Below are 21,507 nucleotides of genomic sequence, written 5' to 3'. Positions count from 1 at the left end.
AAAAAATTTTTTCCAAAATTTCAAAAAATCATAACTTCAAGACCGCTGCGTATTAAGAGCTAAAACTCTCAGGGAATTTTTGTCTTATGATAGAGAACACCTCCATAAATTTTAAACATAATTCACGAGGGTCGCCCCGTAAAAATGTTCTTATTTGGTGGAATGACCCATATACTATTATCGACCCTAGTTTTTAGGAGCGATAGAAAACATACCTCACCTAAATAAGACATATATAAGATTTTATTCTGATAAATTACTAAAAAATTATCAGCCTATCATCAATATACGATAATCTTGAATTCTTTTTATTTAATTCTTCACAACAAATAGAAATTAGCTTACGAGGTTTTTGAAACAGACCACTCATCTCTTCAAGATTCACAAAAATTATATTTAATAATAATTTTTATTTATTATATAAAAATTTGTATTTCTGAATAAACTTTTTAACTTCTCGCTAAAAAAATCGAAGATTTTCAAAAATCGGGAAGTTATTGTTTTCACTCCGTTTTACAAAAATCGAGTTTTCATCAGATCTCGACGTTTGAAGGTTACAGGAAGCTTCCCTGACTACTCCCGCGAGGTTGTCACTGTGTGTATGTGTGTGTGTGTGTGTGTGTGTGTGTGTGAAAGTATGTGAATCGCTTATAACTTTTGTACGGCTCATCCGATTTTATCGCGGTTGGTGCCATTTAGAAGGGCTTGGCCAAACTTAGATTTTGAGTATAATTTTGACCGATTCGGAACAGTATAATTTGAGAAATCTTAAAAAAACTAAGAAAAATTTTTATTTCAAATGTTGTTTTTTTTAGATAACTTCTGAACGGCTCCACCGATCGATTCCAAAAACTAATCAGCTCTAGGCAATAAAAAACCACGTCGATCGCCACCAAGCTGGTCGAAATCGGTTAATTCGTTCGAGAGATATTGTGAACGAAAGAAAACTGAAAAAAGTGTTTTTTCGGAATTACTCCGAAATTTTGGGTTCGATCAATTCAAACCTGAAAATTCTTCATGAGACTGATAAAACTGTATCGAATGCCGCCAACCGCGTGAAAATATGTTGATCCATTCAAAAGTTATTGCGGTTTGAAAATTTCAAAAATAGTGTTTCAAGAAACTTCTATGAGACTTTTGAGCTCGAAGAGCTCAAATGCATAGAAATACTATCTCTTCGAGCTCAGCGAGCTTAATATATCACATAAATTATATTTTGAGCTCAAAAATCTCAAAAACGTCATAAGTACAATTTTAAGCGCCCAGGTATGGAATTTGCGGGAAGTTGCAGGGATGGCCTTCAGGGTCAACTGTTTTTCTAATTTTTCACTTTCCGCGAAGAAAATCGAAGATTTTCAATAATCGGGAAGTTATTGTTTTCACCCCGTTTTACGAAAATCGAATTTTCATCGAATCTCGACGTTTCGAGGTCCTAGAAAGCTTCCCTGACTATTCCCGCGATGGTGTCTGTATATCTGTATGTATGTATATCTGTATGTATGTATATCTGTATGTATGTGTGTGCATGTGTGTGTGTGTGTGTGTGTGTGTGTGTTTTTTTTTTTTTTTTTTTTGTAGGGGGGGGAATCCTTTTTACGGATTCTAGGCATAGCTGTTTGGCCTGGATATGTGGCGACTCGACGCAGCGTCATACTAACTCGACACTAACGCCCCTACCCACTAAACCCTAAACCCCTTTTCCTTCTTTCCTCTAATCCCTCATGGAAACCGCCGTCAGGCATTACTTCGTGAAGGGAGGATCTAGCTACTGCTCTTCCTTCTGGTGGCTAAGGTGTTAACTACCTTCCTTCTATCTTCTGCTATTTGCTCTTCTTCTTTCGGTGGAACGCAAGTCTTTAAGGACTTCTGTTGCAAACGTGTTGGTAGCGTTCCAGGCAGCTTCTGATGACAACATTGCTTCTACTAGTGAATCTGGTTGCATTCTCTGGTTCAGGATCCTCTCCAGTTCTTCACGCTGTGGATCGAAACGAGGACATACAAAGAAGACGTGCTCCGCGTCTTCAGCAGCTCCTGGGCAGGACGGGCACTCCGAAGAGTCATCGTGCTTAAAGCGGTGTAGATACTCTCGAAAACACCCATGTCCCGACTGTGTGTGTGTGTGTGTGTGTGTGTGTAAACCTCTTATAACTTTTGAACGGCTTGACCGATTTGATCGCGGTTGGTGCCATTTGAAAGGGCTTGACCAAACTTAGATTTTGTGTATACTTAGGAACGATTCGGACCAGTAGATTTTAAGAAATCGCAAAAAAACTACAAAAAAAAATTTTTTCAAAAGTGGTTTTTTTGGAATAACTTTTAAACGGTTTTACCGATCAATTCTAAAAACTAATCAGCTCTCAAGATCAAAAAACCACGTCGATCGCCGCCAGTCCGGTCAAAATCGGTCGATTCGTTTGTGAGTTATCGTTGACGAAAGAAAACCAAAAAAAGGGTTTTTTTGGAATTACTTCGAAATTACTAGTTCGATCAATTCGAACTTGAAGGTTTTTTATAAGGCTTAGAAAAACTGCGTCGAATGCCACCAACCGCGTGAAAATCGGTTCATTCATTCAAAAGTTATTGCGATTTGAAAATTCAAAAAATAGTGTTTTATCAAACTTCTATCAAACTTTTGAGCTCGAAGAGCTCAAAAGCATACAAAAGCTATTTTTTTAGCTCGGAGAGCTCAAAATAACACACAAATTGTGTTTATGAGCTCGAAGAGCTCAAAAACGTGATAAGTGCAATTTCAAGCGTTTAGGTATAGAATTGGCAGGAAGTTGCAGGGATGGCCTTCACGGTCAACCGTTTTCCTATTTTTTTTCTATAAAAATATAATATGAGTTTTAAATACTTTAATTAATTTCCTTCCCTCCGGGCGGAAAGCGTCAATTTTCCTCCCGCGTCGCTAAACGAAAATGCAGCTTTCCCCCTCCGTCGAGGAGGAAAATAGTATTCTCACCACGGGCAGGAAATAAGAAAGCCTCAGATCACATGTTTTATTACATGTGATCTGAGACATTTCTTATTTTCCTGCCCTAGGTGAGAAATGTACTATTCTCAGTATATGATAAAACCTGTCATTTTTTAAATATGCACGTAAATATTTAAAAGTAATTTTTTTATTCTGACACTAATATCGTTGTTAAAATAATCTCAATAAATTTTTTATTATAATAGAATGATTATATGTTTGGAAGCTAATTTTAGTCATAATCAATCATTAATTTAGTAATCAGTATAATAATTTATTGGATTCATTGACCTAACATTTATTATTAAAGTAATTTGTATGTATTTATTCATAGATAAAAATATTTTATAAAACTATAGTTTTATAGTGATATATCACTGAAAACAACTCAGCAGATAACATTAACAGATATTCAATTTTTTATCAATTTCATTGACTATTTATCAAGGGAAAACTTTCAATGATAATGCAAATTAATATGAATGGACATTAATTTATGTATTTAACGTCATATTGTTTATAAAATGGAAAATATATAAAATTCAGAATAATAAATAGTCAGAAAGATTATTTTATGGCTTCAATAAACCAAGTGCTTCGTGAAAATCCAGCCCTTCCAAAATGTACGCTAAATTCTCTACAGAAGCGTCTTCATCAGCATCTACCCAAATATCCAACATAGTTTTACATTGCTCATATTGGGTAGGTTTTCCACGAAAGAAATCAATCTGAAAATAACAATATTTAGCAAAAGGTAGTTGAAATATAAAATTTGATAAAGATAGTCTTTAATAAACCTCATCTGCAGCATATCCTAGTTTTGAAGCTAATTTTTCCCAATTGTTTTTTAATACTTCTGAAAGTTGTTCAATCATTTCTACAGTAACAAAATTCAATTTACCAGTTTTAGCATTGGAATTTTCGCAATCTACTGGTTCTGATTCTTGCTTCAAAACATCTTCATTGAACTCATGTTCATTTGATTCTGGAGGAGGAGTTTCATCAGCTTCCATTTTAACGTCTGATTGAAGCTAATATGAATAAATTAATAGTTGTAAATAGTTACACGTTGAATCAATTGTATACTCAACACGGTTGTTTACTTATTACTTACTGGTCGGTCTTTAGCAATTTTTTTAATCATAGTTTCCAAATATTCTGGTAATTTGTTAATAGGATTGTTTCCATGAACAAAAAAATGAGGACTTCTTCTAGCTAATAATCTCAATGCCCTCCAACCAAAATTACCATCATTCACTTTCCTTAAATAAATAATAAAAAATATTTGTATTACTAGAACAACAAATAATTTAAATTAAAAATCCTTACTTGTATTCATCTTCAACCATAGCTGCAGGATCTAACTGCATAATGGCTTCTTCAAAATATACTTCTAATGATGGTAAAAAATCTCTATCTTTGGATTTACAAGCTTCTAAATTATTAGGACATAAATTCCATAGTTTAGTGAGCTCAGAACTAAACAAAAAAAAATTATATTATGAAAAATTAAGAAATCCATAATAACTCTACACTTTGCCCTAGTAACAATTTAGAACAAGCCTTGTGAAAGTCTGATTCAATATTCTTGATCAAGTATCTGCATCAAGATTATTCTAACAGATTCTTGCTCGAAAATTGTCACTGAATTGCTAATTGTTACTAAAGTGCTGCAAATACGTGGCAAAGTTTCTTAAGAACATGTAGGACAGGGAATATTTAAATTTTGAACAAAATACTGGGACACTTTTTGACCAAGTAATTATTGAATAAAAAATGATGAAACTTGGCAGGAGTATGAAAATGATAGTCCTTCATAAATTGATTCTTTTCTTTTTAAATTTAATCATTGAATAAAAATAAAATGATAAATAAATGGGTAGTGTTCGCACGGAAAACTGCCTTACATCAGGAGCCATCACATATTCCAGTAAATAAACTTTACTATAAAGAAATTACTATTAAACGTACATCCAATATAATCTTTGGTATTGATTTAATTTTTTGGTTTTTTTTTATTTTTAGTTTAGATTACTTATAAGACAGAAGTATTAAAATGCAGCTAGGTTAGGGTAGAAAAACTAATTATCAACAAATAATTTCATTTGCTATACCTACTTTTATGTAGGCTGCAAGAGAGTGCCAAAAATAAATTATCTAGTTTAATTTTTTTTAGCAGTGTTTAGAGTATTTTCAGTTAGTCTGATAACCTCCTTCAGTGCAATTTACATGTGTTTCAAATAAACAAATCGATATATTCAATTGGCATTTGTTGTCACTGTTCCAGACTGAATTACCGAGATCAGACTATACTGCATGTTCTTAAGCTAAACTCAAGTCTGAATGCAACCAAAATATGGCCCGAAATCTGAGCCCCCCCCCCTCTGACTATCATTTTCCTTAGGAAAAAGAAAAAGCAAGTGCAAACTCATGTTTTTTTGCGTTTCTTGCATATGTCTGGAACAAGTTTCTTGGTTAAATATCTGAGCGAATTTTAGCTGCAAAGTCGACAATCATATTTGACCAAATACCACTTAAGGTAGTGGTCCGCCATAGGAAGAAAAATTTTTTTAATACAATTTTTTAAGTTCCATGGACAAACCACGCGCAAATAAGGTTGAGATGATAATTATTTGCAGCAAAGATATAAAGCCTCGGCCCTATCAGGCCGCAGCCTTATACTATCCCTGCACTGAGAGAAAAGTGCATAGTTGGCTGAATTATAACGTCACAAGTATGAAAATATAGTTTTCTGAACTTTTTTCTTATATTTACTCAAACTAAGCATTAGTTTAATTAACTATCGATAAATAGTTATATGAACTATATTTTAATAAATATTTTTCTGTTATCGTGTTAAACAAAAAATTATTAGGTGAGTGCAAAGTTGTTTCGGACGATGTCTCAGATAGCTTAACTGGAAGAGCCCTTGGTGCGTAACCAAAAGATCCGGTTTCGATTCCCGGTCCGGGCTGTCCGAATTATTTTTTCTGTTTTTGGAGTTATAGTTTATCAAGATGACTTTTGAGCCCGTATTTAAATAAAAATAGTTTGAGTAACTATTCATTGGGGTTTAAAGTAATAAATAAATTTAGGTATAAGAACTTAAATGAAATAGTGGTGATGCTTCTTAACAACATTTCCCTAGTTCAGAGAATCAGATTTTTCTCTCAGTGTGCTGAAAATATTTATCACCTCGACTATATTTGCGCGTGGCTCGCCCAAGGTACATAAATAACTATTTTAGTTCTCTGTGGGCTTCCAAAAATTTTATTGCTTAATTATGATATTATAAAGTACCAATATGCCAAGTTTCATTAAATTCTGAATGTCAATTCTAAAACCGGTAGTACTACCTTAACACTCTGCCCAGAAATAATGTCCAAATTTAATATTACTAGGGTAAATGCTTCTAGATATTTCAAATAATTAATTCAATATTTACAATACTTGTAACTTAAAAATAAGCTCGGTATTATAGAAAAATAAAAAAAAAAAGGGGGGGGGTTAAAGGGCATAGGAGAGCAAATGGATATAGAGGTGAGAAAGTCGAGAGATAAGATTGTTAACAAGGAGGGTAGAGAACTCTGCAAGTTCGTGAAAGAAAGAGGCTAAGCAATTCTGAACGGATGCGTGGTGGGGGACGAGGAGGGGACTTGGACATTCATTGGGGAAAGGGGCTGTTCGGTAATAGATTTAGTACTGATTGATGAGAGAGGCAGGGACAAGATTAAAGGGTTAAAAATAGAAGAAAGGACCGACTCTGACCATCTCCCGGTAGTGGTGGAATTAGAAACGCGGGGGAAAAGGATAAAAGATGTTGGAAGAAAGTTAGTAAAGGTACCCGGAAGAGGTGTATGGTCGGATGAAGGAATAAAAAAGTTTCAAAAGGAGTTTGGGGAGGGAGAAACATCAGGAAATGTGGTGGAAGAGCTATGGGGAGACATTAAGGGAAGAATTAAAAGTGCGCTAACGGAGTCGAAAATGGTTGTTGGAAAAAGAGGAGGATGCTCAGGTGGTGGGATAATGAGTGCAGGGAGGAGAAGAAAAAGGTAAGGAGAGCCTTAAATAATTTCACGCGTGGTAAAGGAGAAAAGGAAGAGTATGTGAGAGAAAAAAAGAGGTACGGGAAAGTGTGTAAGGAGAAAAAAGAGGCAGAAAGGCAAAAGTGGGAGGAGTATATAAGTACGGCGAAGTCTGAGTCTCAAATTTGGAAAGTGGTTAATCAAGGAAGGAAAAAGAGGGAGAATATAAATAAAGAAATAAAGATAGAGGAATGGGATGAGCACTTCAGGAAAACGCTGGGGGGAGTTGAGGAAAAGAGAGAGGTTATACCCGAATATATTGAGAGAATGGATGCGGACTTGGAAGAAGATATTACGTTCGAAGAAATTAAAGACGTGGTGGGTAAGCTAAAGGATTTTAAGGCTTTAGGGGAGGATGGAATCTCGAATGAAGTATGAAAATACGGAGGGAAAAGTGTGCTGAGAGAACTATGGAGGATATGTCAAAGAATATGGAATGGAGAGAGATGGCCGGACGAGTAGAAAAATGGAGTGATTGTGCCTATTAAGAAAAATGGTAATGGCTCGAAGGTGGAGGACTACAGGGGGATTACGATTATGCAGACGGCGTACAAAGTGTATGTGGGAATGCTGGAGAAGAGGCTGAAGGTGGAGGTGGAGAGTAAAGGACTGCTGCCAGAATCGCAGGCTGGTTTTAGAGAAGGGAGGGGGACCATAGATAACATTTACATTCTGAATTATTTGATCAATCGGGAAGTATATATATATATATATATATATATATATATATATATATATATATATATATATAGACAAATAAAAAAGAATTCAAGAGTTACCAAAATTCAAAGTTAAAAAAATCTAGAAAACGATTAACCCTGCAGGCCATCCCGGAAACTTTCCGCTATGTACGAGTTCAAAACACTTGAAAAATTATCTATTTCGAAGTTTTGAGCTCTTCGAACTCAAAAACACAACTTCTCTACTTTTTCAAGCTCTTCGAGCACCCGCACACAAATACACACACACACACACACACACACACACACACACACCACACACACACACACCACACACACACTCGGGGCAGAAGAGATACTGCTACCGGGCGCGTCTCCCCGAGCGGATGGGAGAACGCTCGCTGTCCTTGGATGACACTTAATCTCTTAGTTGATGAGGTACAGCGGGTAGGAGCCAAGCAAAATAACCAAACAAAATAAGCTCCCGTGGACAAAACTCCCCTTTAATGGGTTGGTCACACTAACTGACCTAGCAAGACGATTGGTTCCTGCTGTAACTCACTGGGAGTGTCCGGAACCTGTATCGTAGTTTCCGACGATGCAGGCCACGGCTGATGTGAGCTTGCTCTGCCGAGGTGAAAGTTGCAGCAGTGGATCAGGAGCCAGCCACTTCGGGCCTTGATCAGGAAGTACGCAGTGAGTGTTAGAGATCGGAATCTTCACCGCTCCGAGCGAGTCTAGTCCGTCCGTGTATTCCGGGACTGGCTAAGTGTCGGCTAGGCCTCAGGGAACTGGGGTAGGAGTACTATCTCCGAGGGTACACCCGTTCCTAGTTATGGCAACCCGCTCCACTCCGTACGATGCGCTGGTAAATCAAAAAAGTATGAGTAGAAATATGGAAACAAACAAGAGTCAAAACGGGGCTCACGCCCAGCAAGCAGCTATCGTAGCAAGCGCTGAGATGAAGAGGGCACAAGCGCTGGAACACCTTGATAAGCTTAGTAGAGAGCTGCATGAGTTTGTTAAGTCTAAAGTCAACATCCACAAAGAGATCAAGACGAAGACAACCGGTGTAGTCAATGCCCTTCAAAGGTTCAGAACACTTGATGACGGATGGCAGGCACAACAACGGCAAACTCCCAATGTCACACCGAAGAAGAGCAGACAACCTGCCGCAGACACCGTCGAAGAGATGGACACCGGTGCCGAAGGCGATGGTGAATCTCTAACAGAAGACAGAAGCGACACTGGTGTCAGGTCTGGGAAGAGGAAAGACCGTAACTCTCCTGACCCAACGGTCAACCAAGTAATGAAGAAAAAGGACACAAAACCAAGTCCTCTGAATGAAGTGGCGGCACGGAGTGCCAAAAATAAGGAGGTCGACGCGTGGCAAAAAGTAGAATCGAAGAAGAGAAGGCCGGAGCAGGATCACCTCCCAAAGCAATTGCCGAGGGAGCCACGACCGGAACCTAAGCGGAAAAAATCGCGCAAATGGATCAGACCTGACGCGCTGATAATCCGCCCTGCCGAAAAAGAGAAGTATTCCGAGATATTGCGCCGCATAAAGCGTGATGTCCCAGCAGACCAGGTTCGAAATACCGTCGAGAAGATCCGCAGGACAATGACCGGAGATATGCTGATCACGTTGTCAAGGAAAAGTGCTGACAAAGGCCAAGCCTTGCAGAGGACCATCACAGGAATTCTTCAAGACGATGCTAAGGTAGTCTGTAAAGGTCCACAGGAGACCATTGAGATTCGAGACATCGACGAAGAAACGACGAAGGAAGAGATCCAGGCCGCCCTGAAAGAGGAAGTTGGAAAAGATCATGAGATACCTCTAGAAGGAATAAAAATCCGTAAGGCTTTCAGAGGTACGCAGACGGCTGCAGTCACTTTACCTATGACCATCGCGCGAAAATTAGTGGAAGGAACCGGCAAGATCCATGTCGGGTGGGTTAACTGCCGAATCAAAGCGACGACGAGACCTATCCAATGCTTTAAATGCTGGCACTTTGGACATGTTGGGCCCCAATGTAAAAGCCAAGTAGACCGATCTAAACTCTGCATCAGATGTGGACAAGAAGGGCAACGTATCGCGGACTGTAAAAATTCTGCCAAGTGTGCAATATGTGCTGACCAGCAAGGAGCAAAGGACGTGGCTCACCATGCCGGCACCTACAGATGCCCGGTATATCAGGAGGCGCTCCAGAAGTTGACGAACAAACAAGCATGAGGATATTGCAGCTCAACCTCAACCATTGTGAAACAGCGCATGACCTGCTCATGCAATCTGTGCGAGAATTAGAGCTGGACTTGGTACTGATAGCAGAGCCATATAAACACCTGAGTACCCAACCCTGGGAATCTGACAGCACATCCAAAGCTGTCATCTGGTCATGTGGCAAGCTTTCTTTCCAAAATGCAGTCGACAACAGCAATGCCGGCTTTGTAGCAGTATCAGTAGAAGGCATCCGCTTCTATAGCTGCTACGCACCACCTAGCCTCTCCATTGTTGACTTCACTGATTTCCTGGATCGACTAACCGAAGATGCGAAGCAATACCATCCAGTAGCGATAGCCGGAGACTTCAACTCCTGGGCAGTTGACTGGGGCAGCAAACATACAAACGCACGAGGGAAAGCACTACTGGAGGCCTTTACTACACTAGATGTGGTTTTGCTCAACAGTGGTGATACGCCGACCTACACCAAAGGTGACGCAAGCTCAATTGTAGACCTCACTTTTGTCAGTAATAGCCTTGCCAGAGGCGACTGCAACTGGAAAGTGTTGGACATCTACACTGCCAGCGACCATCATGCGATATTCTGGGAAATATCAAGCGACCAGAACCCCAAGAGACCAGTCAAGCAGTCTAACATCGTTGGTTGGAAGGTAAAATCTTTTGACCCAGAAGCATTACTAATAGCCCTCGATGGTGATCCGATCAACACTGGATGTGCAGAAGAACAGACTAAGGACCTGATGAGGAGAGTAACACATGCTTGTGATGCCAGTATGCCTCGTAAACGTGGCATAAATTCGAGACCTTCGGTGCATTGGTGGAACGACCACATCAGCATCCTCCGTAAAGAGTGTCATAAGAAAAGAAGAATCTCTCAGCGCGGCTATCAACGGCCCAATTCAGTGGAGCTGATCGCAGAGTACAAAAAGGCGCGTCGTGAACTGAATAAAGCCATCAAAGAGAGCAAAAGAAGATGCTGGAAAGAGCTTATATACGAGGTGGATAAAGACGTGTGGGGTAGGCCTTATAAGGTGGTTATGACCCACCTGAAAAAACAACAAATGCCATCACCTACGTGTCCTCAACTTCTTCAGAAAATCGTCACTGCACTGTTTCCACAGCAACGCAACTACGATTACCAGTTGGCGCCAGGCAAATTGGACGACATCCCACCTGTCACTGAAGAAGAACTGCTGGAGGCTTGTAACCGTGTAGGGAATAATAAAGCGCCGGGATTGGACGGAATCCCTAATTTAGCCTTGAAAACCATCATAAAGGCAGCTCCAACATTATTCCTAGACGCTTATAATGCATGCCTCAAGGAGGGGACTTTACCTCGTAAGTGGAAACAGCAACGATTGGTACTGTTACCTAAAGGGAAGAAACCACCAGAAGAACCGTCATCTTACCGACCACTTTGCATGCTAGATACGGCGGGTAAGATACTTGAGCGCATAATTCATCAACGAATAGATGCAGTAGTCGACCCACTCCTGGCAGACAACCAGTATGGATTCCGGAAAGGACGATCAACCCTGGACGCGATCAATCTGGTAGTTAACACGGCTAAAGAAGCGATCGCAGGAACCAGATGGAAGGGTGGCACAAAGAAGTATTGCCTGGTGGCGGCATTAGACATTAAAAACGCCTTCAATTCCGCCAACTGGAACTGCATCATGCAAGCTCTTCGAGAGAAAAACGTTCCAGAATACCTGTGTAGAATAGTGACCAGCTATTTCACCGATAGAGTTCTTAAATACGACACGAAGAATGGTCTAAAAGAGTACGATATTACAGGAGGTGTACCCCAGGGCTCTGTACTTGGTCCACTGCTGTGGAATATCATGTACGATGGCCTATTGAGATTGAAATTGCCAAGAAGTGTAAAACTCGTAGCATATGCAGACGACGTAGCCGTAGTAATCGTCGCTAAACACCTTGACAAAATTAACAACATGTTCGACTTCACCTTCGAGCAAGTCCATCGGTGGATGAATACGGTAAACCTGCATCTGGCTACACACAAAACTGAGGCAGTGCTTATATCCAGCAGAAAAGTGTTAGAGACCATCAAGCTGAAAGTCGGCGAACAAGAAATCACATCACAACCTTACATCCGATATTTGGGAGTGATACTCGATGCCCATCTCAACTTTAAACAGCAAGTGGAACACGTCAGTGCCAAAGCGTCAGTAGTGAGTGCTAGTCTCGCACGACTAATGCCGAACGTCGGAGGGCCAAAGCAGAGCAGGAGACTACTACTATCATCAGTTGTCACATCGGTACTCACATATGGAATATCCATTTGGGCAGACGCGCTGAAGTAGCAAGAATCATGGAGAAAAGCTGGACCAGTATATCGACTGAGCGCTGTAAGACTAGCCAGTGCATTCCGCACGATATCAGAAGTAGCAGTGTGTGTCATTTCCGGAACTCTGCCGCTTAGAGTTCTAGCTGAGGAAAGACGGAACCTTTACCAACGAAAGAGGTCAACCACACTAAGTGCCGAGGAACTCAGAGCTGAAGAACGGCAGAACAGCATCGCACGATGGCAATCGCAGTGGGACGCCGCGACAACAGGAAGATGGACACACCGTCTCATACCGAAAATCGACATTTGGATAAACCGGAGTCATGGCGAGGTCAATTACTATCTGACGCAGATGTTGTCAGGACATGGATGTTTTCGGACGTATCTTCACCGCTTCAAGCATGATGATTCACCGGAGTGCCCGTCCTGCCCAGGAATCAATGAAGATGCGGAGCACGTTTTCTTTGAGTGCCCACGATTTTACCTACAGCGCGATGAGCTGGAGATGATCCTGAAGAAGAAAATCCAACCAGAGACAATAGTAGAAGCAATGCTGTCATCAGAGGCTGCCTGGAACGCCGCAAACACGTTTGCAACAGAAGTCCTTATAGACTTGCGTTCCATCGAAAGAAAAAGAGCAAATGACAACAACTAGAAGAAAGGTAAAATAATACCTAATTACCAGAAGGAAGAGCAGTCGCTATATCCTCCCCCCACGAAGTAATACCTAACAGCGGTTTCCATGAGGGATTAGAGGAAAGAGAAAAGGGGTTTAGGGTTTAGTGGGTAGGGGCGTTAGCGTCGAGTTTTAGTATGACGCTGCATCGAGTCACCACATATCCAGGCCAAACAGCTACGCCTAGAATCCGTAAAAAGGATTCCCCCCCAAGGGAAAAAAAAAAAAAAAAACACACACACACACACACACACACCACACACACACACACACACACACACACACACACACACCACACACACTCGGGGCAGAAGAGATACTGCTACCGGGCGCGTCTCCCCGAGCGGATGGGAGAACGCTCGCTGTCCTTGGATGACACTTAATCTCTTAGTTGATGAGGTACAGCGGGTAGGAGCCAAGCAAAATAACCAAACTAAATACGCTCCCGTGGACAAAACTCCCCTTTAATGGGTTGGTCGCACTAACTGACCTAACAAGACGATCGTTCTCTGCTGTGACCCACTGGGAGTGACCGGAACCTGTATCGTAGTTTCCGACGATGCAGGCCACGGCTGATGTGAGCTTGCTCTACCGAGGTGTAAGTTGCAGCAGTGGATCAGGAGCCAGCCACTTCAGGCCTTGATCAGGAAGTACGCAGTGAGTGTTAGAGATCGGAATCTTCACCGCTCCGAGCGAGTCTAGTCCGTCCGTGTATTCCGGGACTGGCTAAGTGTCGGCTAGGCCTCAGGGAACTGGGGTAGGAGTACTATCTCCGAGGGTACGCCCGTTCCTAGTTATGGCAACCCGCTCCACTCCGTACGATGCGCTGGTAAATCAAAAAAGAATGAGTAAGTTACAGGAAACAAACATGAATAGAAACGGGCTTCATGCTCAACAAGCAGCGATTGAAGCAAGCGCTGACATGAAGAGAACGCAAGCGTTGGAGCGCCTTGAGAAGCTAACTATTGAGCTGCAAAAGTTTGTCCAAACTAAGATCAATATCCACAAGGAGATAAAGACCAAGACAACCGGTGTGGTCAATGCTCTTGGAAGATTCAAGAAACTGGACGAGGAATGGCAGTCATCACGACGCCGCATGGAAACTGAAAATGAGACGGAAGAAGCAATGGACACTGGAGCCGACGGTGACGGTGAATCTGCTGCTGAGGACAAGGGTGAAACTGACACAAGGTCTGGAAAGAGAAAGGACCGAGATTCGCCAGAGTCAACCGACAAAGTCACAAAGAAGAAGGACTTGAAAAAAAGCCCTCTCCAACGACTGGCAGGGCAGGGCGACGAACCCAAGAAGACGACTGACTGGGAAAAAGTACAGTCTAAGAAGGAGAAGAGAAGGCTAGCTAGAGAGCAACTCTCAAAACAGCCGCCGAAGGAGCTCAGGCCGGAGCCTAAGCAGAAAAAACCACGCAAATGGATCAGACCCGACGCACTGATCATCCGCCCGGCCGAGAAAACAAAGTATGCCGAGATTCTGCGTCGTATAAAGCAGGACGTCCCAGATGAGCAGGTTCGTTCAACTGTGGATAAGATCAACAAGACCAGAAGTGGGGACTTGTTGATCACGATTTCGAGGAAGAGCACTGACAAAGGCCAAGGTCTGCAAAAGACGATCGCGGACATCCTTAAGGAGGAGGCCAAAGTGATTTGCAAAGGGCCACAGGAGACCATCGAGATCCGAGATGTCGATGACGACACGACGAAAGAGCATATTCAGACCGCTCTAAAGAGGGAAGCTGGAGAAAGTTGTGAAATCCCACTAGAGGCAATCAAGATCCGTAAAGCCTTTAGGGGTACACAGACAGCCACAGTGTCACTACCAGCAGCTGCAGCACAAAAGTTACTGGAGGGAAACTGCAAAATAAGGATAGGCTGGTCTAATTGCCGAATGAGAGCAACGAAGAGACCCATACAATGCTTCAAATGCTGGCACTTTGGGCACTTCGGATCGCAGTGCAAAAGCGAAGTCGACCGGTCTAAACTCTGCATAAGGTGCGGAAAAGAAGGACACAAAATTGCTGATTGTAAAAATCCAGCTAAATGTGCACTGTGCTTTGAACGGCACGGCGTAGAAAAGGCGGCTCACCATGCAGGCACGAACAGATGCCCCATCTTCCAAGAAGCGCTCCAGAAGATAACGAAGCCAAGAACATGAAGATAGTGCAGCTCAACCTCAATCATTGTGAGGCTGCGCATGACCTGCTCATGCAAACTGTGCGCGAATTAGAGGCAGATGTAGCACTTATAAGTGAGCCTTATAGACATCTGAGTAACCAACCCTGGGAATCTGACAGCACTAACAAAGCCGTCATCTGGTCCTGCGGTAAATGTCCTTTTCAGAGAACAGTCAACAATAAAGAAGCTGGCTTCGTAGCAGCATGGGTAGATGGCATCCGCTTCTACAGTTGCTATGCACCACCTAGTCTCTCTAATGACCATTTTGAAGACTTCCTTGATCGGCTAACTGAGGACGCAAGAAAACACTTTCCCGTGGCAATAGCTGGTGACTTCAATTCCTGGGCAACAGACTGGGGCAGCAAGTTCACTAATACACGTGGAAAAGCACTTCTCGAGGCAATGGCCACTCTGGACGTGATCCTTCTTAATACCGGTGACACGCCAACGTATACTAAAGGAGAGGCAAACTCAACTGTCGACCTTACATTTGTCAGCAGTTGCTTAGCTCGAAGAGGTTTTTCTTGGAAAGTATTGAACATCTATACAGCCAGCGACCATAGTGCGATACTATGGGAAATATCAACTGGCCAGAAACCAACAAGAGACAACAGGAGCGCTAGCGCGGTTGGGTGGAAAGTTAAGTCTCTCGACCCCACTGCTTTAGTAGTAGCCTTAGACTGCAATCCGATCATCGTAGAAACTGCTGAAGAGAAGACCAAGGACCTAATGAGAAGAGTCACCCAGGCTTGCGACGCTAGTATGTCTCGGAAACGTCGCATAAATTCAAGACCTTCAATGCACTGGTGGAACGATCACATTAGCATTCTACGCTCAAAGTGTCTTAAAAAGAAGAAAGTCTCAGCGTGGCTACAGACGATCTAACTCCGCAGAGGTGTTGGCAGAGTATAAAAGGCCCGTCGAGAACTGAACAGAGCCATCAAAGAAAGCAAAAGACGTTGCTGGAAGGAACTGGTCGCAGAAGTTGAGAAAGATCCATGGGGCAGACCGTATAAGGTGGTTATGACCCACTTGAAATGCCAACCAATGCCATCACCTACGTGTCCACAACTCCTAGAGAAGATTGTTACTACGTTGTTTCCCCAACAGCTGGTATTCACCTGCAAGTTGGAGCAGCTCAATTCTGAAGACATCCCAACTATCACGTTGGACGAGTTGATAGAGGCAGGAAATCGAGTAGGGAATAATAAGGCGCCGGGATTGGACGGAATTCCTAATATTGCCCTGAAATCAATCCTTAGGGCAGCACCAACATTATTCCTGGACGTTTACGATACATGCCTGAAGGAAGGGACTTTTCCCCAGAAGTGGAAACAGCAACGGCTAGTGTTACTTCCGAAGGGGAAAAGCCGCCGGAAGAACCGTCATCCTACCGACCACTCTGCATGTTAGACACGGCCGGCAAGATATTCGAGCGCATAATTCATCAGAGAATAGAGGCTTTAGTCGATCCACTCCTAGCAGAGAACCAGTTTGGTTTCCGAAAAGGACGGTCAACTCTGGATGCTATCAAATTGGTTGTTGATATAGCCAAGGATGCAATCGCCGGAACGAGATGGAAAGGTGGAAAGAAGAAATACTGCTTGGTGGCTGCTTTGGACATCAAGAATGCCTTCAACTCCGCTAACTGGGACTGCGTTATGCGGGCTCTAGAAGAAAAACACATACCAGGATACCTTCGCAGAATAGTAGCGAGCTACTTCACGAACAGGCTCCTGAAATATGACACGACGAATGGTACGGAAGTGTACGAAATCTCCGGAGGAGTGCCACAGGGATCAGTCTTAGGTCCTCTGCTATGGAACATCATGTATGATGGCCTCCTGAGAATAGCATTGCCTACGGGAGTCAAACTTGTAGCATATGCGGATGACGTAGCTGTCGTGATTGTCGCAAAGCACCTCGAAGAGATAGAAATGGCATTTGATATTACATTCAGACGAGTCAATTTGTAGATGGACATGATGAACTTGCAACTAGCCAAGCATAAAACCGAGGCAGTGCTCATCACCAGCAGAAAAACGGTAGAAACCATCAAGTTGAGAGTCGGAGAACAAGAAATCACATCACAACCATTTATCCGTTATCTGGGAGTGATGCTGGATGCACGACTCAACTTCAAGCAGCAGGTGAAACATGTCAGTGCCAAAGCGTCAGTAGTGAGGGCTAGTCTCGCACGGCTGATGCCTAACATCGGAGGCCCAATGCAGAGCAGGAGGCTACTATTGTCATCAGTAGTCACATCAGTGCTCACTTACGGAATATCCATTTGGGCTGATGCACTGGAAACCCAAGAATCATGGAGAAAAGCTGGACCAATATACCGACTGAGTGCCCTACGAGTAGCTAGTGCCTTCCGCACTATATCAGAAGAAGCAGTGTGCGTCATTGCTGGAACCCTACCTCTTAGAGTTCTAGCAGAGGAAAGACGGGCCCTTTACCAACGAAAAAGGTCAACTGCACTGAGCCCGGAAGAACTTAGAATTGAAGAACGGCAGAAGAGCATAGGCCGATGGCAACTACAATGGGATGCTGCAGAGAAGGGTAGGTGGACGCACCGTCTCATACCTCGGGTCGACATTTGGCTTAACCGGAATCACGGTGAGGTCAATTACTATCTTACGCAGATGTTGTCGGGACATGGGTGTTTTCGAGAGTATCTACACCGCTTTAAGCACGATGACTCTTCGGAGTGCCCGTCCTGCCCAGGAGCTGCTGAAGACGCGGAGCACGTCTTCTTTGTATGTCCTCGTTTCGATCCACAGCGTGAAGAACTGGAGAGGATCCTGAACCAGAGAATGCAACCAGATTCACTAGTAGAAGCAATGTTGTCATCAGAAGCTGCCTGGAACGCTACCAACACGTTTGCAACAGAAGTCCTTAAAGACTTGCGTTCCACCGAAAGAAAAAGAGCAAATAGTAGAAGATAGAAGGAAGATAGTTAACACTTTAGCCACCAGAAGGAAGAGCAGTAGCTAGATCCTCCCTTCACGAAGTAATGCCTGACGGCGGTTTCCATGAGGGATTAGAGGAAAGAAGGAAAAGGGGTTTAGGGTTTAGTGGGTAGGGGCGTTAGTGTCGAGTTAGTATGACGCTGCGTCGAGTCGCCACATATCCAGGCCAAACAGCTATGCCTAGAATCCGTAAAAAGGATTCCCCACAAAACACACACACACACACACACACACACACACATTAATTTCATACGGTTTAAATTTTTATATTAATATAAATTAATATATTACGGTCATTATTGCTTGATAACAAAATAAGTCATTTTTAAATAAAAATTATCATAATTATTATTCATCAAATTATCAATTGCTTTCAAAAGTCTATAATAATCTATTTTTATGTTAAAAAAATAATCAGCGAGTTTTATTGAATGTGAATCTTAGAAATAGCAAATTTTGTAAATCAGTCGGTTCAGAAACGATTAATTTTATCAATTCTCAGATTTACAAACTGCAATTTTTATAATTTCAAGGCTTAGAAACGGTGAATTTTTTAAATTTCCAAGTTTAAAATCAGCTGAATCCATGTGGCTAAGTTTTAAATTGACTAAATTTATGATTTTATAAGCTTTAAAGTTCATTTATTTTAATCCTACTATTCTTCAATTGATTGTATTTTAATATTTTAATATGAATAAATTTTTTAGCTAAAAAAATTTTTAACAATTTTCCCAGTTTCATTGCAGTTTCGATGACAAATACCAACAAAAATTTTTTACGTTTTAAACGTGTATTTATGATTATGAAAGTTACGTACTTGCCCATATTAAATTTTCCGACGAATTGTGCATCGCGAATAACATCACCCATTTGTCGTTTGAGTTTTTTTAATTTTCTTGGTTCATCGTTTTCACTAGAAATATGTAACGGTCTTTTAAAAGCTGGACAACCATCATTTTTCCAAGCATTCCAATATTCTTCTCGTTTTAAAATATTTTTTACAATCTCTGTAAAAACTTTACCATCTGGTGGAGTTTCGACTAATAAAACATATATTTGTTCTGTTGTTGTTTTTACCCACTCTATTTGGTCCGATTTTAACTCATGCGTTTCACTGGAAAATAATTAACAACTGAAATTAATAAAATTGGAAATGAAGAAGCCCAACAATTGATAAAACTATACATATAATTCTTTCATCTACCTGCTGTTTTTTACAAAATAAATTACTTACGTTTTAAACTTAACTGTACTGTTAAGATATTGAAATAAAATGAGAAATTGTAAAAGTACATAACGTCGAAAGTTAGAATCTGATAATTGTAGTTCAAGTAATTTTTGATTTGTAAGATATTTAGCAAAGTAATGAGTTTCTTTATAAGTATTCTCTCCGGTAGATTCTTTATAGATTCCAGTTAGAGAACATGTTCGCTGATCCTCCAATTTGAAAGATGAAAATGCAGAAAGTACGCTGGAGGTATTCTGAAATAACAATAAAAAAAATTAACAATAATAATTCTTATTATCGTAATACTATTAGGAATAAATAAAGTTCAGGATAAAAAATTTTTTAAAATAATGTTATCATACCGCAGAAAAAACTTTCCAGTGAACTTTATTATAACACTGGTTGGGATTTCTAAAAACATCCTGTAGAGCCCAAAATTTCCGATACAAATTATAGTCCATTTGTATTTTATTTTCCGATTTTTCCTCTTCCATTGATTCTAAATCATCATCAATTTCTTCAGTTTTATATTCAGTATGATTGTCTAAATTAAATTCACTAACAATATTAAGCCCAGATCTTTCAGAAAAGGGGAAAAATTTTGCAAGAAATAATAAAATTCTGCCACAAAATACTGTTTGTTGTGATCGAGATAGTCGCCGTAATAAATCATTACACATTCGCAATAAATTGTTTTTACAAGCACTGAAAAACAAATCTTCCTTCCAAATTTCAACATTATTCTCAACATAGGTAAACAGTTGTTCACATTTATCTAATGTCATTGCATCGAAAATATCGCTGAGAAGCATTACCGGCATACTGGTAGTCGCTAAATCTTTTCTACAAAGATTTATTGTTACTTTAATGTAAGTTTCAAAAATATTAACACTTTCTGATGTACTATCATTTAGAACAATCAGTAAAGTATCACGTAAAGCTTGATCAACAGCGGATTTACGATCTGTATCATTAGGACAGGCCTCAACAGATTTTTTTTGAAAAGTTGTTACATCAGAATTTCTCAAACACTGCTGTAGTAAAACCTGTAAACAAAACGAAAATTATAACCTCAAAAATATTCAATTGTGGTTAAATTTTCTGAGGAAAAATTAAGTATTGTACTTACGCTGAAATCTCCTCTCAACTTTTCAAATTTAGCCATTATTAGTAGCTTTTAATGTTATAGATTTATACGTGATAATAAATTGAAATCAAATAAAATTATAATGCTTACTCCAATATAAAAATTGTTGGTTTTTTTATCATTATCTTTCAACAAACTAACTCTGGACTACTCAGTACACACACCACTGTTGGAGTTGAGTCAAACCAATATACATTCATGGATATTAATATATGTATAGCACTTACTATACACACTACAGCCAGCCAGTTAGGGCTCTCTTAAGTTGGCGGGGGGTAATTGATTTTTTATTAATTTTTTTGGCTAATTAAATTGTTCTTGAACTGTTCTTCAATGTTTAATCAAAAATTTTTTTTGTTCGTTTTTAGTTTTTTTTTTTAATTTTCAAAAATTGACTCAAGTTAGCACTAAATATTGATTTTCTCACTTTTTTTTTTTTTTTTTAACAGTTTATAATTATTTATTCATTGTTCGATTAAAAAAAATATTTGTTCGTCCTTCGTTATCCTGTAATTTAATGATAAACTTTTTTTTATTTTAAGCTAATTTATTTTCACCGCGCATGCGCAAAGGTCATTCGAACCGTAAGTAACCCGGCAACCTTTAAATGGAAATTATTTGTAAATGATCGTTATATCCAAGGGACATAAAAAGTTTTCAATTAATATTTTTTAGGATTTAACTTGATAATTATTATCTTAAATATATCTATTACACGTATTTAGTGCAAAACGCGTCGATAGGTTCTACAATGGCCTAAAGAGCAGTTCTTACTTTGCATGTTCTGCCACTTTTGCATAATTTATTTTTTTATATTAAATACTAATTAGCCTCTCCAATAAGCAGTAGCACCACCTTACTAAGACGGTAGACTGACAAATAATATTTTGAATTCAAAAAGTCAAAATTCCAAATCAAATAGTTAGGAGCGAATAAGTACTATGATTGTCCATCAAATAATTGTTTCAAATAATTCCGGACACCAATATTTCTTGAAAA

General features: G+C 40.4%; 2 protein-coding genes across 3 annotated transcripts; one reads left to right on the top strand and one right to left on the bottom strand.

The window, feature by feature from the left end:
• Window positions 1-3,441: 3,441 nt before the first annotated feature.
• Window positions 3,442-20,740, bottom strand: LOC123268827 (THO complex subunit 1). Of its 2 annotated transcripts, none has more exons than XM_044734221.1 (8): window positions 20,491-20,740; window positions 19,724-20,407; window positions 19,368-19,615; window positions 18,951-19,247; window positions 4,304-4,453; window positions 4,089-4,236; window positions 3,772-4,005; window positions 3,442-3,702 (listed from the first exon to the last, which is right to left on the bottom strand). In XM_044734221.1, exons 1-8 carry the CDS (start codon window positions 20,524-20,526, stop codon window positions 3,547-3,549), a joined length of 1,953 nt encoding a protein of 650 aa, XP_044590156.1. In that variant the 5' UTR covers window positions 20,527-20,740; the 3' UTR covers window positions 3,442-3,546. The 2 variants fall into 2 exon arrangements, with proteins under 2 accessions (XP_044590156.1, XP_044590157.1); XM_044734222.1 differs by having other exon boundaries at window positions 3,568-3,702; window positions 3,876-4,005; window positions 20,491-20,738.
• On the top strand, window positions 8,616-9,986 carry LOC123268828. Its single transcript, XM_044734223.1, has 2 exons — window positions 8,616-9,348; window positions 9,426-9,986. Exons 1-2 carry the CDS (start codon window positions 8,623-8,625, stop codon window positions 9,456-9,458), a joined length of 759 nt encoding a protein of 252 aa, XP_044590158.1. The 5' UTR covers window positions 8,616-8,622; the 3' UTR covers window positions 9,459-9,986.
• Window positions 20,741-21,507: the final 767 nt, after the last annotated feature.

This window comes from Cotesia glomerata, linkage group LG7 (assembly GCF_020080835.1).
Source record: "Cotesia glomerata isolate CgM1 linkage group LG7, MPM_Cglom_v2.3, whole genome shotgun sequence".
In the NCBI taxonomy this organism is placed as follows: domain Eukaryota; kingdom Metazoa; phylum Arthropoda; class Insecta; order Hymenoptera; family Braconidae; genus Cotesia; species Cotesia glomerata.
The sequence above is the reverse complement of the archived record's forward strand: the minus strand, read 5'-3'. Positions and strand labels throughout refer to the sequence as shown.